Source organism: Nicotiana attenuata, unplaced genomic scaffold, assembly GCF_001879085.1.
Source record: "Nicotiana attenuata strain UT unplaced genomic scaffold, NIATTr2, whole genome shotgun sequence".
Taxonomy (NCBI): Eukaryota; Viridiplantae; Streptophyta; class Magnoliopsida; order Solanales; family Solanaceae; genus Nicotiana; species Nicotiana attenuata.
Window position 1 is genome coordinate 535,481 of NW_017670404.1, and position 13,359 is coordinate 548,839.

Here is a 13,359-nt window from a genome sequence, read left to right on the forward strand (position 1 = left end):
GGATCCCTAGTAGGCACGTTTGTTTGCATTATGTGCATTTGACTTAGGGGACTCAACATAGGGGTTGGGACCGTCTAGGACAGGTGTACCCAAAAATAAAATACCATCCTAATGCATCTTATGTGCTACATATTGCATTTTTCAAGGGTAAAAAGGTCATTTGGCGGACCAATGATGGTTGAGGGTAAATGAGAGAGAAACGAGGGTGAAGTGTGAAAATAAACTAAGTGGGGCCCAGTTATGTTTTTCTTTCACATTTTTTTAGAAAAAGACAAAGAAAAAGAAACACATGAAAAATTAAAAAAAAAAATTTGCACTCTTTCATCATTTTCCGAAAATAAAAAAATCAAAAAAAAAGGAAAACAAAATCCAAAAAGAGTTTACATGTTTCATCATTTTTCAAAAAAAGACAAAAAACATATTTTTTCTAAATTCGTTGTTTTTTTTTAATTCTCGCCCGTATCCTATCTGCCCGAACTACGCGAACCTGATTCTCGTCTTTCGAGGCGTGATACGTAGGCAACCTACATAGGGTCCGGTCTTCCTAGTAAATCTTAGGTTCTTGGCTTTGCGGGGTCTTAGCTAAATTTTGCACTTCTAGCCACTTTTTGGCCACATAAGTCATTTTGCAAAAATAGCCTCAATCATGTCTTGCATGCGTCAAATAGGGAGTGTTATTGTCTCACATAGTGTTCTAGGTCTTTAACTTTATTTGGTCTTAATTTTCTCATACAGGTGTGGGTCTACTTATTGGAGTTTGAGCATGACACCCCGGGACCATCCAGTCAGGATCGCTTATTTAGGAGTTGCTTAAGAAGATTTTTATTTTTATTTTTTATGTTTTGAGTCTGTTTTTCTTTTTATGTCGTCTTTTACCTTCTAGTTTTGTACAGTAATGTCAATTTTTTTTTATTATTGTACTTTCTATTTTGTATTTGAAAAAGTGTGATATAAATCAAAAATCCAAAAAAAGAGATGTTGTGTTTTATATTTCCGTTAGAAGTTTTCTTTAGAATACTAATTCTAGGAATAAAAAATCATTTGAGGAGGTTTTCCTTTATTGAATTAATATCTAGAACTCAAAATAACAAAAAATTGCTTTTATATTTCTTTTAGTATATTAAGATTAAAAATTCAAAATATAAAAAGAGAGAATTTTCTTTTAGTACCTCTTTAGAAGTTTTCTTTAAGATATTAATTCCAAAAAATCCAAAAAAAGATTTTCTTTTGAGGCTCTTCTTTTGGAAATATATAAAAAGCAAAACAAAAAATATTCTTTTTATTTTCACTAGAACTTTAGGACATTGTACATAGAAAAAAAAAATATTTTATCTTTTGTTTATCTTTAGAGTTTCTCCTTTATATAATCAAAAATTAAAATCCAAAAATATTTTTATCTTTTTCGTTTCTTGTATTCGAAATCTTTCTTCAGGATATCAAATGAAAATTCAAAATATTTTTCTTTGGTTTATTCTTTAGATTTTCTTCCTTAAAAAAATCAAAAAAATATTTTTCTCTTGTAGGGTTTTTTCCCTTAATAATTTTCCATAGAGTATTTGTTTCAAAAAGAAAAAAAAATATATGCTCGTTAAGCTTGAGTTTAGAATAGGTTATAGAACATTAAGTCTAGAAAATTCAAAAAAAAGGATTTGCTTCTTTTATTTCTCTTTTCTCATCAGAGTAGTCATTAAGGTAAAAAAGAAAAAAAAGAGAATGTTAGTTTGTTTACTTTATTCCCGATCTTCCTGAACTACGCAAAGATCTGATTCATGCGGCATCATGATATGTAGGCAACCTACGTAGGGTTCGATCAAATTATTTTTTTTATTTTATTAAAAGAAAAAGGAAAAAAGAAGGAAACAAAAAAAAAGGTGAAATTATGGGATGTGATAGGAAAGAAAAGAGTGATAATTAGAAGAAAAAAATAGGGAAGGAAAATGAGCAAGCCAAGAAGTGCTAGAAAAGAAAGAAAAGAGAAGATTGAAATGAACGAGATTGGGATGGTGCCAAGTGACTTTGTGACCCTCGAAGTCATTTTAGAACCGTTAATTGTTGCTAGGTGTATTGCACGTAATGTGATATTTTTAGCTGTTAAATGCCCTAACGCTAACATGATGACTTCATTTTGTTCCTCTTTGTTATCCTCATTATAGCAGAATGGTGGTTGGTTTGTAGTTCTTAAGGTAACTCATCCATACAACACAAGGTCAAAAAGCAAGGTAGTCATGGCTGGTAAAGAGTTGGACACAGGTGTTATTGATCCGTCTAAGGGGATTGTTGAATCAGAATCTGAGCTGAAAGAAGAGGTCCTAAGGTTGAAAGGACAGATGGCTGAAATATACCAAGCCTGGATTAGTAGACGTCCTCCACCATCAGTCCCCGTTAACTACACTGAAAGCCTTGTCACCATTCCGCCACTGTCACAAGTCCAGGATATCTCCCCACAACCTTTTAACACTCCACCCCCCCCCCCCAGAACCACCTCATATCACGCTCCTTTGACCACTCATGTTTTGGTAGCTCATCCACCTGCTACTTTTCCTAGATCCTCTAGCGAGACTGTGTTCAAAATCCCCGATGCCCCACACTATGCTCCAGAACCAATTTTAAAGGCCTCGGGTCCGTACTCTTACGCTCCTCATTTTGAGCCTCCTGGTGAGACTGCAAAGCCTGCTAAGACAGTGGAGAAAGATGAGCAATCCAGAAAGCTGAAAGGGTCTAAGACGCCAAAGCTTAATTTATATGATGGGCGTGGAGATCCAGTAGCCCATCTGAGGGGTTATTGTAGTGAAATGAGAAGTGTTTGCGGGAAAGATGAATTATTGATGGCGTATTTCAGTGAGAGTCTGATTGGGGCAGCTCTGGAATGGCATACTCGTCAAGATGTCAGTAAGTGGCATACATGGGGTGACATGGCTCAAGATTTTGTTCGGCACTGTCAGTACAATGAAGACATTATCCCAGACCGTTCCTCCCTATCTCAGGTGGAAAAGAAACCCAAGGAAGGTTTTAGGGAGTTTTGGTTCAGATGGAACGAACAAGTTGCTCGGGACAGTCCTCATATTGATAGAAAAGATGTTGCTGAGCCCCGCCAACGACAGGATCCAGTGGGCGTTCCTGCTAAATGCCTTCAGCCTTAATACCGACCCCATAAATATCCTCGTACTCCAGATAATCCTCACCAATGTTACTTTCCTCAAAAAATCCTAAAGGTCATACCTCACCTTCCCAGTACTCTATCCACAATGCACTGCCATATGCTCCATACCCACGAGACCCGCAATGGCCTGCACCACCTCCACAAATGTCTTACCCGCCTCCTCAATCATATCAACCACCTACCTGAAAGAGGTTCCAAACAAGTCCGGAGTTCAAACTGAGAAGGCAGCAACAAAGAGAAAAGTCTTTCACTCCTATTGGAGAATCATATGCCAGTCTGTTCCAAAGATTGAGGCAATTGGACATGTTGAAGCAGGTTTAGATAAAAATGTCGAACCCCTTTCCAAAGAATTTTGATCATTCTCAAAGGTGTGCATATTGCTCTAATGCCCCGAGGCACAGCATAGAAAAGTGTTGGAATCTGAAAAGAGCAGTCCAGAAGCTTGTTGATGCAGGTGACATTACCATGAAAAATCTAGATGCAGCGGATACTAGCCAATGTCCATTGCCTGTTCATAATGAGACGCATAAGGTGGGCATGATTTGTGTTGAAAATGAATATGAAAACTCTTCTGAGATCCTCGAAGGGCCACTTGCCGTAAAGCTTTTAGTGCTATCACTCTCGATTTCGGAAGTTGATCTTAAAAACGAGCCGGCAAAAGGGACCAAAGGGCAATTTGCTAAGGTCAATGTGATGAAGACTTTTGAAGGTCCTAGTACTGTTGATGCAGAATTCAGTCACTAAGATTTTGATCTTGGTGATTGGAAAGTGCTCCTTGCTTGGCTAGCCAGGGAGGAGTCTTGGTGGTTTATTTTGTTGTCATTTTTGTTGTCCGGTTTATTTCAGGGTTGTAATCCGGATATAGTCTTATGACTCAAACCCTTCTATCCTTTTATTTTGCTTAGTTCATTTAGTCGTAGTACCCCTTTTAGTGTTATTTAGGTTTTTCCAGGGTCGTAACCCCAGTGTGTTTCGCTTGTCTTGTTGTTCAAACCCTTTCACCGTCTGTCTAATGCAATTTTCTGTTTTCTGTTATTTCTAGTCATTTTTGTTTAGTTCTCTTTTACTTTTATAATTCTTTTCATGCTGGTTCTAGTGACATGATATGCACGCATAATTCGAGGCTTGGTCTTAAAAGTTAGTTTAATCATGAAACAATGAAACAATTTTGAAGATGATAGGGATATTTTAGGGAAATAAGTACAGATTTGGACATTTTGAGATCATTTAAAGCCCGATCTATGTGAAACTGGGGCAGAAGGTTTGGGAAGTCAATAGGACGACAAGAATTTGTCATGAGAGAGTGTGCCCTGAACAATTTGAAGCGAGCAACTTTGAGCTCAAGTTCATCTCAAGTAACAAGATTAAAACCAAGGGATTTTGCTCCAAACAGACGAAGGGTATCCATTGTAAAGAAGAAATCACCCAAGAAGAGCTATGTACTTGACAAGGCACCAAAGAAAGGTGGAAGGCATATCTGTGATACCAATGCCGATGCTGCAAAAGAAACGCTATGCATGATCTTCATTTTTTATCTTCAAGTTGCATGTACTATACTTGGCATTTTCAGGGATTGTGAGGCCCTCTTTCAGCTACTCAAACACTTATACCATTCGATATCCTTTTGAGCCTGTACTGATTTCTTTGACCTCCCCTCTTTTGGAATCAAGTTAGAGTAAGAAAAAGGAAGAAGTTCATGTCCCCATAGGTTTATGTTAGAGAGTTCATTCCGAAAGGAAAATTCAAAAAAAAAAGAGATAAATTAGAGATAAAAAAAAAGAAGAAAAAAAAAGAAAAAAGAAAAAAAAAGAAGGAAAAAGAAAAAAAAGGAAAAAGTAAAAGGAAAATATTGACAAAAAGTAGTCTCATGAACTACGTTTGACCTGATTCTTGTCACCACAAGAGACGTAGGCAGCCTTACGGTTCGGTCATACCAAATAAAATATTTCATAATCCCAAAGTCGAGAGTGGGGCAGTCTTTCTTAGAAATTCCATCTCAAAAAGAAAAAGAAAAAAAGAATCAAATTCCCTTGTTTTAGAAATTGGGGCAAAGTTCTTAGAATGGATTCCAAAAGTTGTAAATAAATTAACCCCGTTGTCTTAGTTATTTTGAGCCTTTATGACATCCTTTCTTTCTAACCCTGTCCAAAAGTCACATTACAGTCCAAAAAAGACCTCCATGATAATCTTTGAGAGTGCTGAGTTTAGACATGCCAAGAGTATATGATGTTTTTACCATGATTAATGCCTTGTCATCTGCAGAATCAAAGGAAATAAGAAGAAAAGAACAAAACGAGAGAGTCTTATTGGTGAAAACCTTCACCGGCACCATAAGTCGATGGTGAGTTGAGAGAAATAACAAAATGAGAGAGGATGGATGGTGAAAACCCTTTGGCACCACAAGTCGAATAAGGATCGTGAATCACATCGGATAATCGGAGCATTGAAGCCCAGTTTCACGGTTTAGGGGTATAACAAGAGTTGAACATCAGACTTGCTTGACAGATTAGGCCACTTAATCCAAAGGTGCATGTCATGGTCATTAGAGTTGGTATCCACATCTGATAAGTTTCTACTTTGTTGTTTTCTTGTTAGGAATCATCTCTTTCCATTGTCCTCTACTTTGTTCCTTTTGTCTTGTTAACTTCCTCTTTCTGAGTCTGTTTGGTCGGAACAAGTGAGAAATGACATCAAAATTTGCCACCAGCTTTCCAATTTCATAAACGGAGGCTGGCTACAACATCAAAGTGGCATAAGTCGAGAAAGAACAGTTTGCGCACTGAGTGGGTGGCAATCGGCGTGCTTTTGGATTCATGAGAAATGCAAAGGTTCGGTAAATGTCAATTTATGAGCAATGCAACGGATAGAGGGTATTGAGTTTGAATGAATCAGAGGTATTTTCTGCGATAAGGGTGACCGAGAAAGTGGTTAGTCAATAAGCAAGCAATGTCTTTCAAGGTGAAATCAAAGTCATCATGGCAAGTGAAGTCAAGGCCACAAACCAACCACCGTGTTTAAACTCACAAGTTTTCATTGTTTGAAACAGGGACGAAAGCTATGTTCATATCAAAGCTTGGAAGCTTGAATTTTTCAAGTGTAATGCCCCAGTTCTGCTTACGCAAAGTCTATTGGGAAGATCACACATCACCCCTAGGAGAAACACTTCCTAGTCTGGGTTTTCAAGTTATATTTTGTTGTTGTAGACGCACTTCATAAATTGAAATTTTACCCTTAGGAGACACACTTCCTAGTTTGGATCATATGAGTTTTAGTCACTGAAGTTTTCACCCCTAGGAGACACACTTCCTAGTCTTGGTCATTTAAATTCACCCTTAGGAGACGCACGTCCTAGTTGGAGTTATTGAAATTATACCCGTTAGGAGACGCACTTCCTAGTAGGGGTATTTCAAATTATACTTGTTAGGAGACGCACTTCCTAGCTTTTGTCATTTAAATTAATTCCTAGGAGATACACTTCCTAGCTTGAGTCATTGAAGTTTCACCCCTAAGAGACGCACTTTCTAGTCTGGGTGTTTCAGGTTATATTTTTGCTTTAGGAGACGCACTTCCTAAATGGATAGTTCATTCCTAGGAGATGCACTTCCTAGTTTGGAGTCATTGAAGTTTCACCCTTAGGAGACGCACTTCCTAGTCTGGGTATTTCAGGTTATATTTTTGTTTTACGAGACACACTTCGTACATTGAGATTTTACCCCTAGGAGACACACTTCCTAGTTTGAGTCATTGAAGTTTCACCCCTAGGAGACGCACTTCCTAGTTTGGATCTTTCAGGATACACTTTCAGGAGACACACTTCCTAAAATTGAGATTTCACCCCTAGGAGACGCACTTCCTAGTTTGGATCATTTAAGTTCAGCCCTAGGAGAAGCACTTCCTAGTTTGGTTCATTCAAGTTTCACCCCTAGGAGATGCACTTCCTAGTTTGGTTCATTCAAGTTTCACCCAAAAATATTTTAGTTTATGTATCTTTCATAAATTTAAATAAAACAATATACAAAAATAGTACCATATTTTTATTTTTATATAATCTTGAAAACACAAAAATAGTTTCATGTTTTAATATAGTTTAGTTCAATTAATTAAGATTAGTTTTATATTTTTATATTATAAATTGTATATTTAGAAGGAAGAGTTAGTTTTGGGTTGGTTTGTCCCATTTTAATCTTGTAGTCCATTTTTTTTAGTCTTTGGCCCAATTTTAAGGCCCAATAATACCAAATCCATACCCCCTTACCCTAAAAACCCTTTCTATATAACCAAAAATTAGCCTAAAATACCTAGACCCCTAGACATATACAGTCCGCCATTACAGACCTTAAGAGACCCACCTCCCACCATCGACTCATCTTCTTCAGCTGCTGAACACCAAAAACAACCCCCTCCCCCTGAACTTCCAGCACTATTTCTGTCCAAACGATCCTCACCTCGCAGGAAACCACCCAACCAGACCAGCGACCAACTCCGCCTAAAGTCGACCACCCACATCCTTGAAACTCACGTGACGCCCCTCTTCCTCACCACACAGCCACGCCGGCCACCACTCCAAGCCCAGCAACTCTGTCGTCAACCACCCCACCTAGCGCCTACATTCTTGGACTCACCTTCAAAAAAAAACAACACAACTCCTCCACCCCTTCTTCTGAAAATCAGTCCAACATAACACCGGAAAATGGTCTGTCCATTGATAAAATCAGAAAACAGAACAAGGTTTTGGGGTCGTCGTTTGTCACTCTGATTTGTCGCCGATTTGAGGTTTGAGTCTGCGAATCCGTGTTCGGGTATTCCCTTGATTGAGTGATTTTTGTTGTAATGATCTGTATTATGTGGCTGTCAGTTTGATGTCGATGTAAGGTAAATCTACTGTTTATAGGAAATGTTTTAACATTATTCATGGTGATTACCTAGTTATTTATTCCATATTTATTTGACAATGTCTTGAAAATGTGTTTCATCAAAAAGTCTATCCTGAATCTCCACTTAGGCTTCACATATTGTTTATAGTAAATAGATATACGCTTTTCTGATGCATAAGTGAGCCTTATTTAGTAGATATAGGATTCAGTACTAAGATGCCATAAATAGCTCTTTTGATGACTCTGGTTCACTTTGTTTGTTATTTTAGCTTCCCTTGATTCATGTTTTCTTTGAATGATCTTAACGTTTATTGGTCTAGATGTTTATTTGGTGTGTTCATACAGATGGTTTGAATGAATTATTTTGAATAATATTTTGGGCCTCAGAATAGGAGAAAGATCGAGCCCATTAGCTATGAAATATTGCTCACATATTTAGGAATCGGGCTCGGTCAAATGCATGAAATCTCTTTGAGTGAAAGTACTCCATAATTACACAATTCATGAATATCCGTAGCTGGCTTTTGGCACGTTTAATATACCATCGTGGTTGTGTACACGTTCGCGTGACATAATTACGATCTTAAAAACAAAATCGGAGTATGCGTTCGCACAACTTCGACTAATCTTTCTTAATAATAATAAAGCGTTATTAATTGTGGACACGTACACGTGACATGATTTTTGACGCGCCAAATAAATGGGTACGTGTACGCGTGACTCATTTCAAAATAATTTCTTAATTAAAATAGGCAAATGCACATAGGTTCTAAAATGAGTAATTAGACAATTTGATTAAGCCAAGTATGATCAAAGCGACCGTGCTAAAATCATGAAACCCGGGAATGCCTAACACCTTCTCCCGGGTTAACAGAATTCCTTACCCGGATTTCTGTGTTCGCAGACCATAAATTAGATTCATCTTCCTCGATTCGGGATTTTTAAACCGGTGACTTCGGACACCATAAACTATCCCATGTGGTGACTCTGATCTTAAATAATAATCCCGTTTCGATTGTCACTTAAATTAGAAAAACCCCCTTATACCCCCTTCCGGGGGTAGTAAAAAGGAGGTGTGACATTGGTTAACACGTAGAGAGATCTTGGAAGAAAAGGTGTGTTCCACCTGGAATCAACGAAGGACAGTCAACTACCAAACCACCTCTGTTTAATAAAAAATACTACAGTTGGTGGAAGGCAAGAAAGGAGGATTTCCTAACGGCTGAGGGCTATGAACTATGGACAATAGTGAATCGATGACCACTAACTCCACCAAACATAATGGGGAAAATGAAGCTATTCAAAGACCCTTATGAATTTGTGGCAGCAGACTTTAGGATGATGAAAAAAATTACAAAGGCCAAGAAGATTATCATATGTGAACTTGGTCCTGATGAATATAACACGATATCTGCCTGATCCAATACAAAGAAGATTTGGGATGCACTTAAAAGTGCTCATGAAGGAACTAATCAAGAATTGAGTTGCTCATGAGAAACTATGAGCTCTTCTCTATGAAGGAGTCTGAACCTATTCAAGAAATGATTACCGGGTTCACTATCATAACAAATGAACTAAAGTAATTGGGAAAGGTATTTACCTCCGAGGAATTGGTCAGTAAGGTCACTAAAGTCATTGATAAAGTTTGTGATGCATGTGTCAGAGGTAAACATGTAAGGCCATCTTTTAAATCTAAGAAAGTTGTTAGTACCTCCAAGACCCCTGGAACTTCTCCACAGTGACCTATGTGGACCAATGAGAGTTAAAAGCAGGAGAAGAAAGAAGTATGTATTTGTGATTGTTGATGACTTCTCTAGGTACACATGGACCTTCTAGCATCTCAAGATGAAACCTTTGGTGTATTTTGAAAGGAGAAAGGTCTGGCATTTGGTGCAAAGACCCAAAAACAAAACAGTTATAGGTACCAAATGGGTATCAAGGAACAAGCTGGATGAGCAAGGAAATATCACAAGGAACAAGGCCAGACTGGTAGTTCTGGGATACAATAAGGAAGAAGTAATAGACTATGATGAAACATCTGCTCCAGTAGCCAGAATAAAAGCCATAAGAATGTTGATAGCCTTTGTTGCTCATATGGAATTCACACTATATCAGATGGATATGAAGAGTGCATTCCTGAATGGTTACTTAAAAAAAGAAGTGTTTGTTAAACAGCTCCCTGGCTTTGAAAGTGAAGAGCTCCCTAATCATGTTTTCAAATTGGACAAGGCATTATATGGATTAAAGTAGGCTCCAAGAGCTTGGTATGAAAGGATCTCAAAATTCCTCTTAGCTAATGACTTTATAAGAGGTAAGGTGGACAACACACTATTTTTGTAGAACAAAGAAGAGAATCTTTTGATTATGTAGGTGTTTGTGGAAGATATTATTTTTGGGGATACACATGAAGCAATGTGCAAAGAATATGCTGATATGATGGGTAATGAATTTGAAATGAGCATGATGAGTGAGTTGAATTTCTTTCTTGGGCTACAGATCAAACAAACACCTACTGGAACCATGATTCACCAGTAAAAATACATCAAAGAACTCTTGAAGAAATTCAACATGGATTCTTCAAAGTCAATTGATACTTCTATTTCCATTGTAACAAAGCTTGATCTAGATGAAGAAGGGAAAAATGTGGAACAAAAACTATGCAGAGGAATGATTGGGTCACTATTGTATCTCACCTCAAGTAGGCCTGATATAGTGTTCAGTGTGAGTCTATGTGCAAGATTTCAGGCAAATCCCAAAGGGTCTCACTTAAAGGCAGTCAAAAGAATACTCATATATCTTAAAGGAACTCAAAATTTGCGTTTGTGGTATCCAAGAGGATATAACTTTGACTTAGTTGGTTATGATGGTGCTGACTATGCAGGTTTTCATGCTGACAGGAAAAGCACTCCAGGAACAACTCATTTCCTTGGTTATTGCCTTGTGTCTTGGGAAATAAAGAAGCAAAACTCAGTGGCCCTATCTACAGTTCAAGCAGAATATGTAGTTGCAACATCTTGTTGTGCTCAATTGCTATGGATAATATAGCAGCTCAAGGACTATGGTATTTTTGTTGATTGTGTTCATATCTTTTGTGACAACACCAGTGCCATAAATATCGCTAAAAATCCATGTCAGTATAAGAGGACTAAGAACATTGATATTAGACATCATTTTCTCAGAGATAATGTTGAAAAGGGAAATATCTCTATAAATTTCTATAAAAGTGAAGATCAAATTGATGATATTTTCACTGAGTAAGGACCACATTGAAAGAAACAGACTAAAACTAGGATTAATCAAGACCTTACACTAGGTTGAACCCCAATGATTGGCTAGAAAGAAAGTCAACAGTTTTAGATTGTCGAGGTATCAATCTTGATTGAATCTCATATTTGCTTTAAGTATACATACTTGCCCCAAAAATCTGACTGATGACTATGCGTTATGATATTGACTTATTGTGTCTGAAGTGTTACTGCAGAAACGAATAAGGAATTGTAAAGGAGTTGCTTTTTTGAATCAGGTACATGCCATCTTGTCTAAAGTCATTAGAACTTAATAACTGAAATTCCTGCTGCTCTCAAACTTCATTAATCTAGTAAGCATCACTTCTATCTGTTATCAAAGTCATGGATCAAGGGGGACTTTTGTAATTTAACTTCTACTAATTCTAAAAGTTTGTTCGTCAAAAGTAATCGTTATTAGAGTCATGTTAAACTCAAATCAATCTCTCTCTCTCTTTCTCTCTCTCTCTCTCTCTCTCTCTCTCTCTCTCTCTCTCTCTCTCTCTCTCTCTCTCTCTTCGAGGCAAATTAGAATTGCTATCTTTAAAAGCCATCTCTTGGTACCTCTCAAAAATTCAGTGTTTCTCTCCAACCCTAAGCGAGAACCAAAGAAAAACACTTCATTATCTCTTCACCACGAAGAAGCCTAGATAAATGCCTTCATAGACAAAATCATCATCAAAGACTGGGTCTAAATCCAAAATCGGGAAGTCTAAGCCAAAGAAAAGTGCAAAATCGGTTGTCAGTTTTGAACCATTACCTCCTATTTCTCCACCTATGCCCTCTAATGTCCCTGCACCATCACCCATTGTCAGTGTTCCACCTCCAACTTCTACCCTCGCTGCACTTTCATCTCCAGAACCAGCCACCCGTGCACTTGTAACCGTCCCACAAATCACCTCCAAACCCACAAGGTCAAGGTCAGGAAGTCGGTAAAGTGTGAATAGCCAGTTGATCGTGTTGTGGCTAAGAGAGAAACAAAGGTAAAAGGGGATACTACTCAGGGGGGAGGGGGAATCCTGCATTCGTCAAGGATGCTTAGGTAAAACCTCATCCATCAAAACTTAATGTTCTAGCATCTTCAATTGAGGTGTCCCCATTAGAAGTTATTGAACCACTGAGTGATACACCACATGTAGAAAGTACTACCGTAGAAAAAGGAAGTAGTAGCACAACAGAAGAGATTAGAAATAATTGCAGACCTGCCTATGGTTGAGGGGGAAGGTGAGAAAGAAACAGGAGATAACGAAGGTTCCGATAAAAGTTCTTATAGTTGGACTGATGATGAGGAGGATGAGCAAGCGAATAAGGAGGGAGAAGGAGAAACAAATAAGGAGGGAGAAGGAGTGAAGGAGAAAGATCAAAGTTCTAAAGAAAATAATAGTGAGATTGAGGGTGAATCTGTCACGCCCCGACCTCGGGGAGCACGACCGGTGCTCAACCGAGTTACCCCAGTCAAGCAAGCCTATACAATGCCTTCAACCCGAACATACCGATGAGTAAAGAGATGATATATTTCATTAATTGGACAATGGGGAGATAATGTATACATCACCAATTCATTACCATTAGTTACTTCATTTTAAAGTCCCAAAATACACACACTTTCATAGCTTGAAGTGGAACAAGTGATTCAAACACAACATAACTAGTTTGACATTCCCAACACCAATATACAACCCACACTATGTCTACAGAGCCTCTAACAGATACAAAAGAGTACTATGATAGTGTCGGCAACTAGCCGGCTATACCTCAAGACACAATACATAAGAAACAAAAGATACACGGCCCCAAAATAAAGTGGGCTCACCAAATCAGCTGGGTAGAGGGTGTACCGCTATCATTGATCAATGCCGCCTGCTGTGGAACCACCTGCATCCATTAAAGATGCAGCGCCCCCGGGAAAAGGGACATTAGTACATATGGAATAGTACTAGCATGTATGACTAAACGCCCTCTCAATAGAATGAGTGATAATACAAGAAAGGACAATCATAGGATCAATGGAAGTCTTAAACAATACCAAAACAACAAGTTA

General features: G+C 38.0%; 1 protein-coding gene across 1 annotated transcript; it reads left to right on the forward strand.

Annotated features, from left to right (window-relative positions):
* Nucleotides 1-10,602: 10,602 nt before the first annotated feature.
* LOC109238929 (uncharacterized mitochondrial protein AtMg00810-like) lies at nt 10,603-11,079 on the forward strand. Its single transcript, XM_019405426.1, has one exon. The coding sequence runs from the start codon at nt 10,603-10,605 to the stop codon at nt 11,077-11,079; it is 477 nt and encodes a 158-aa protein (XP_019260971.1).
* Nucleotides 11,080-13,359: the final 2,280 nt, after the last annotated feature.

Excerpts from the sequence above, each read along its gene's own strand:
- LOC109238929 (XM_019405426.1), top strand. The coding sequence starts at position 10,603 with ATGGATTCTTCAAAGTCAATTGATACTTCTATTTCCATTGTAACAAAG.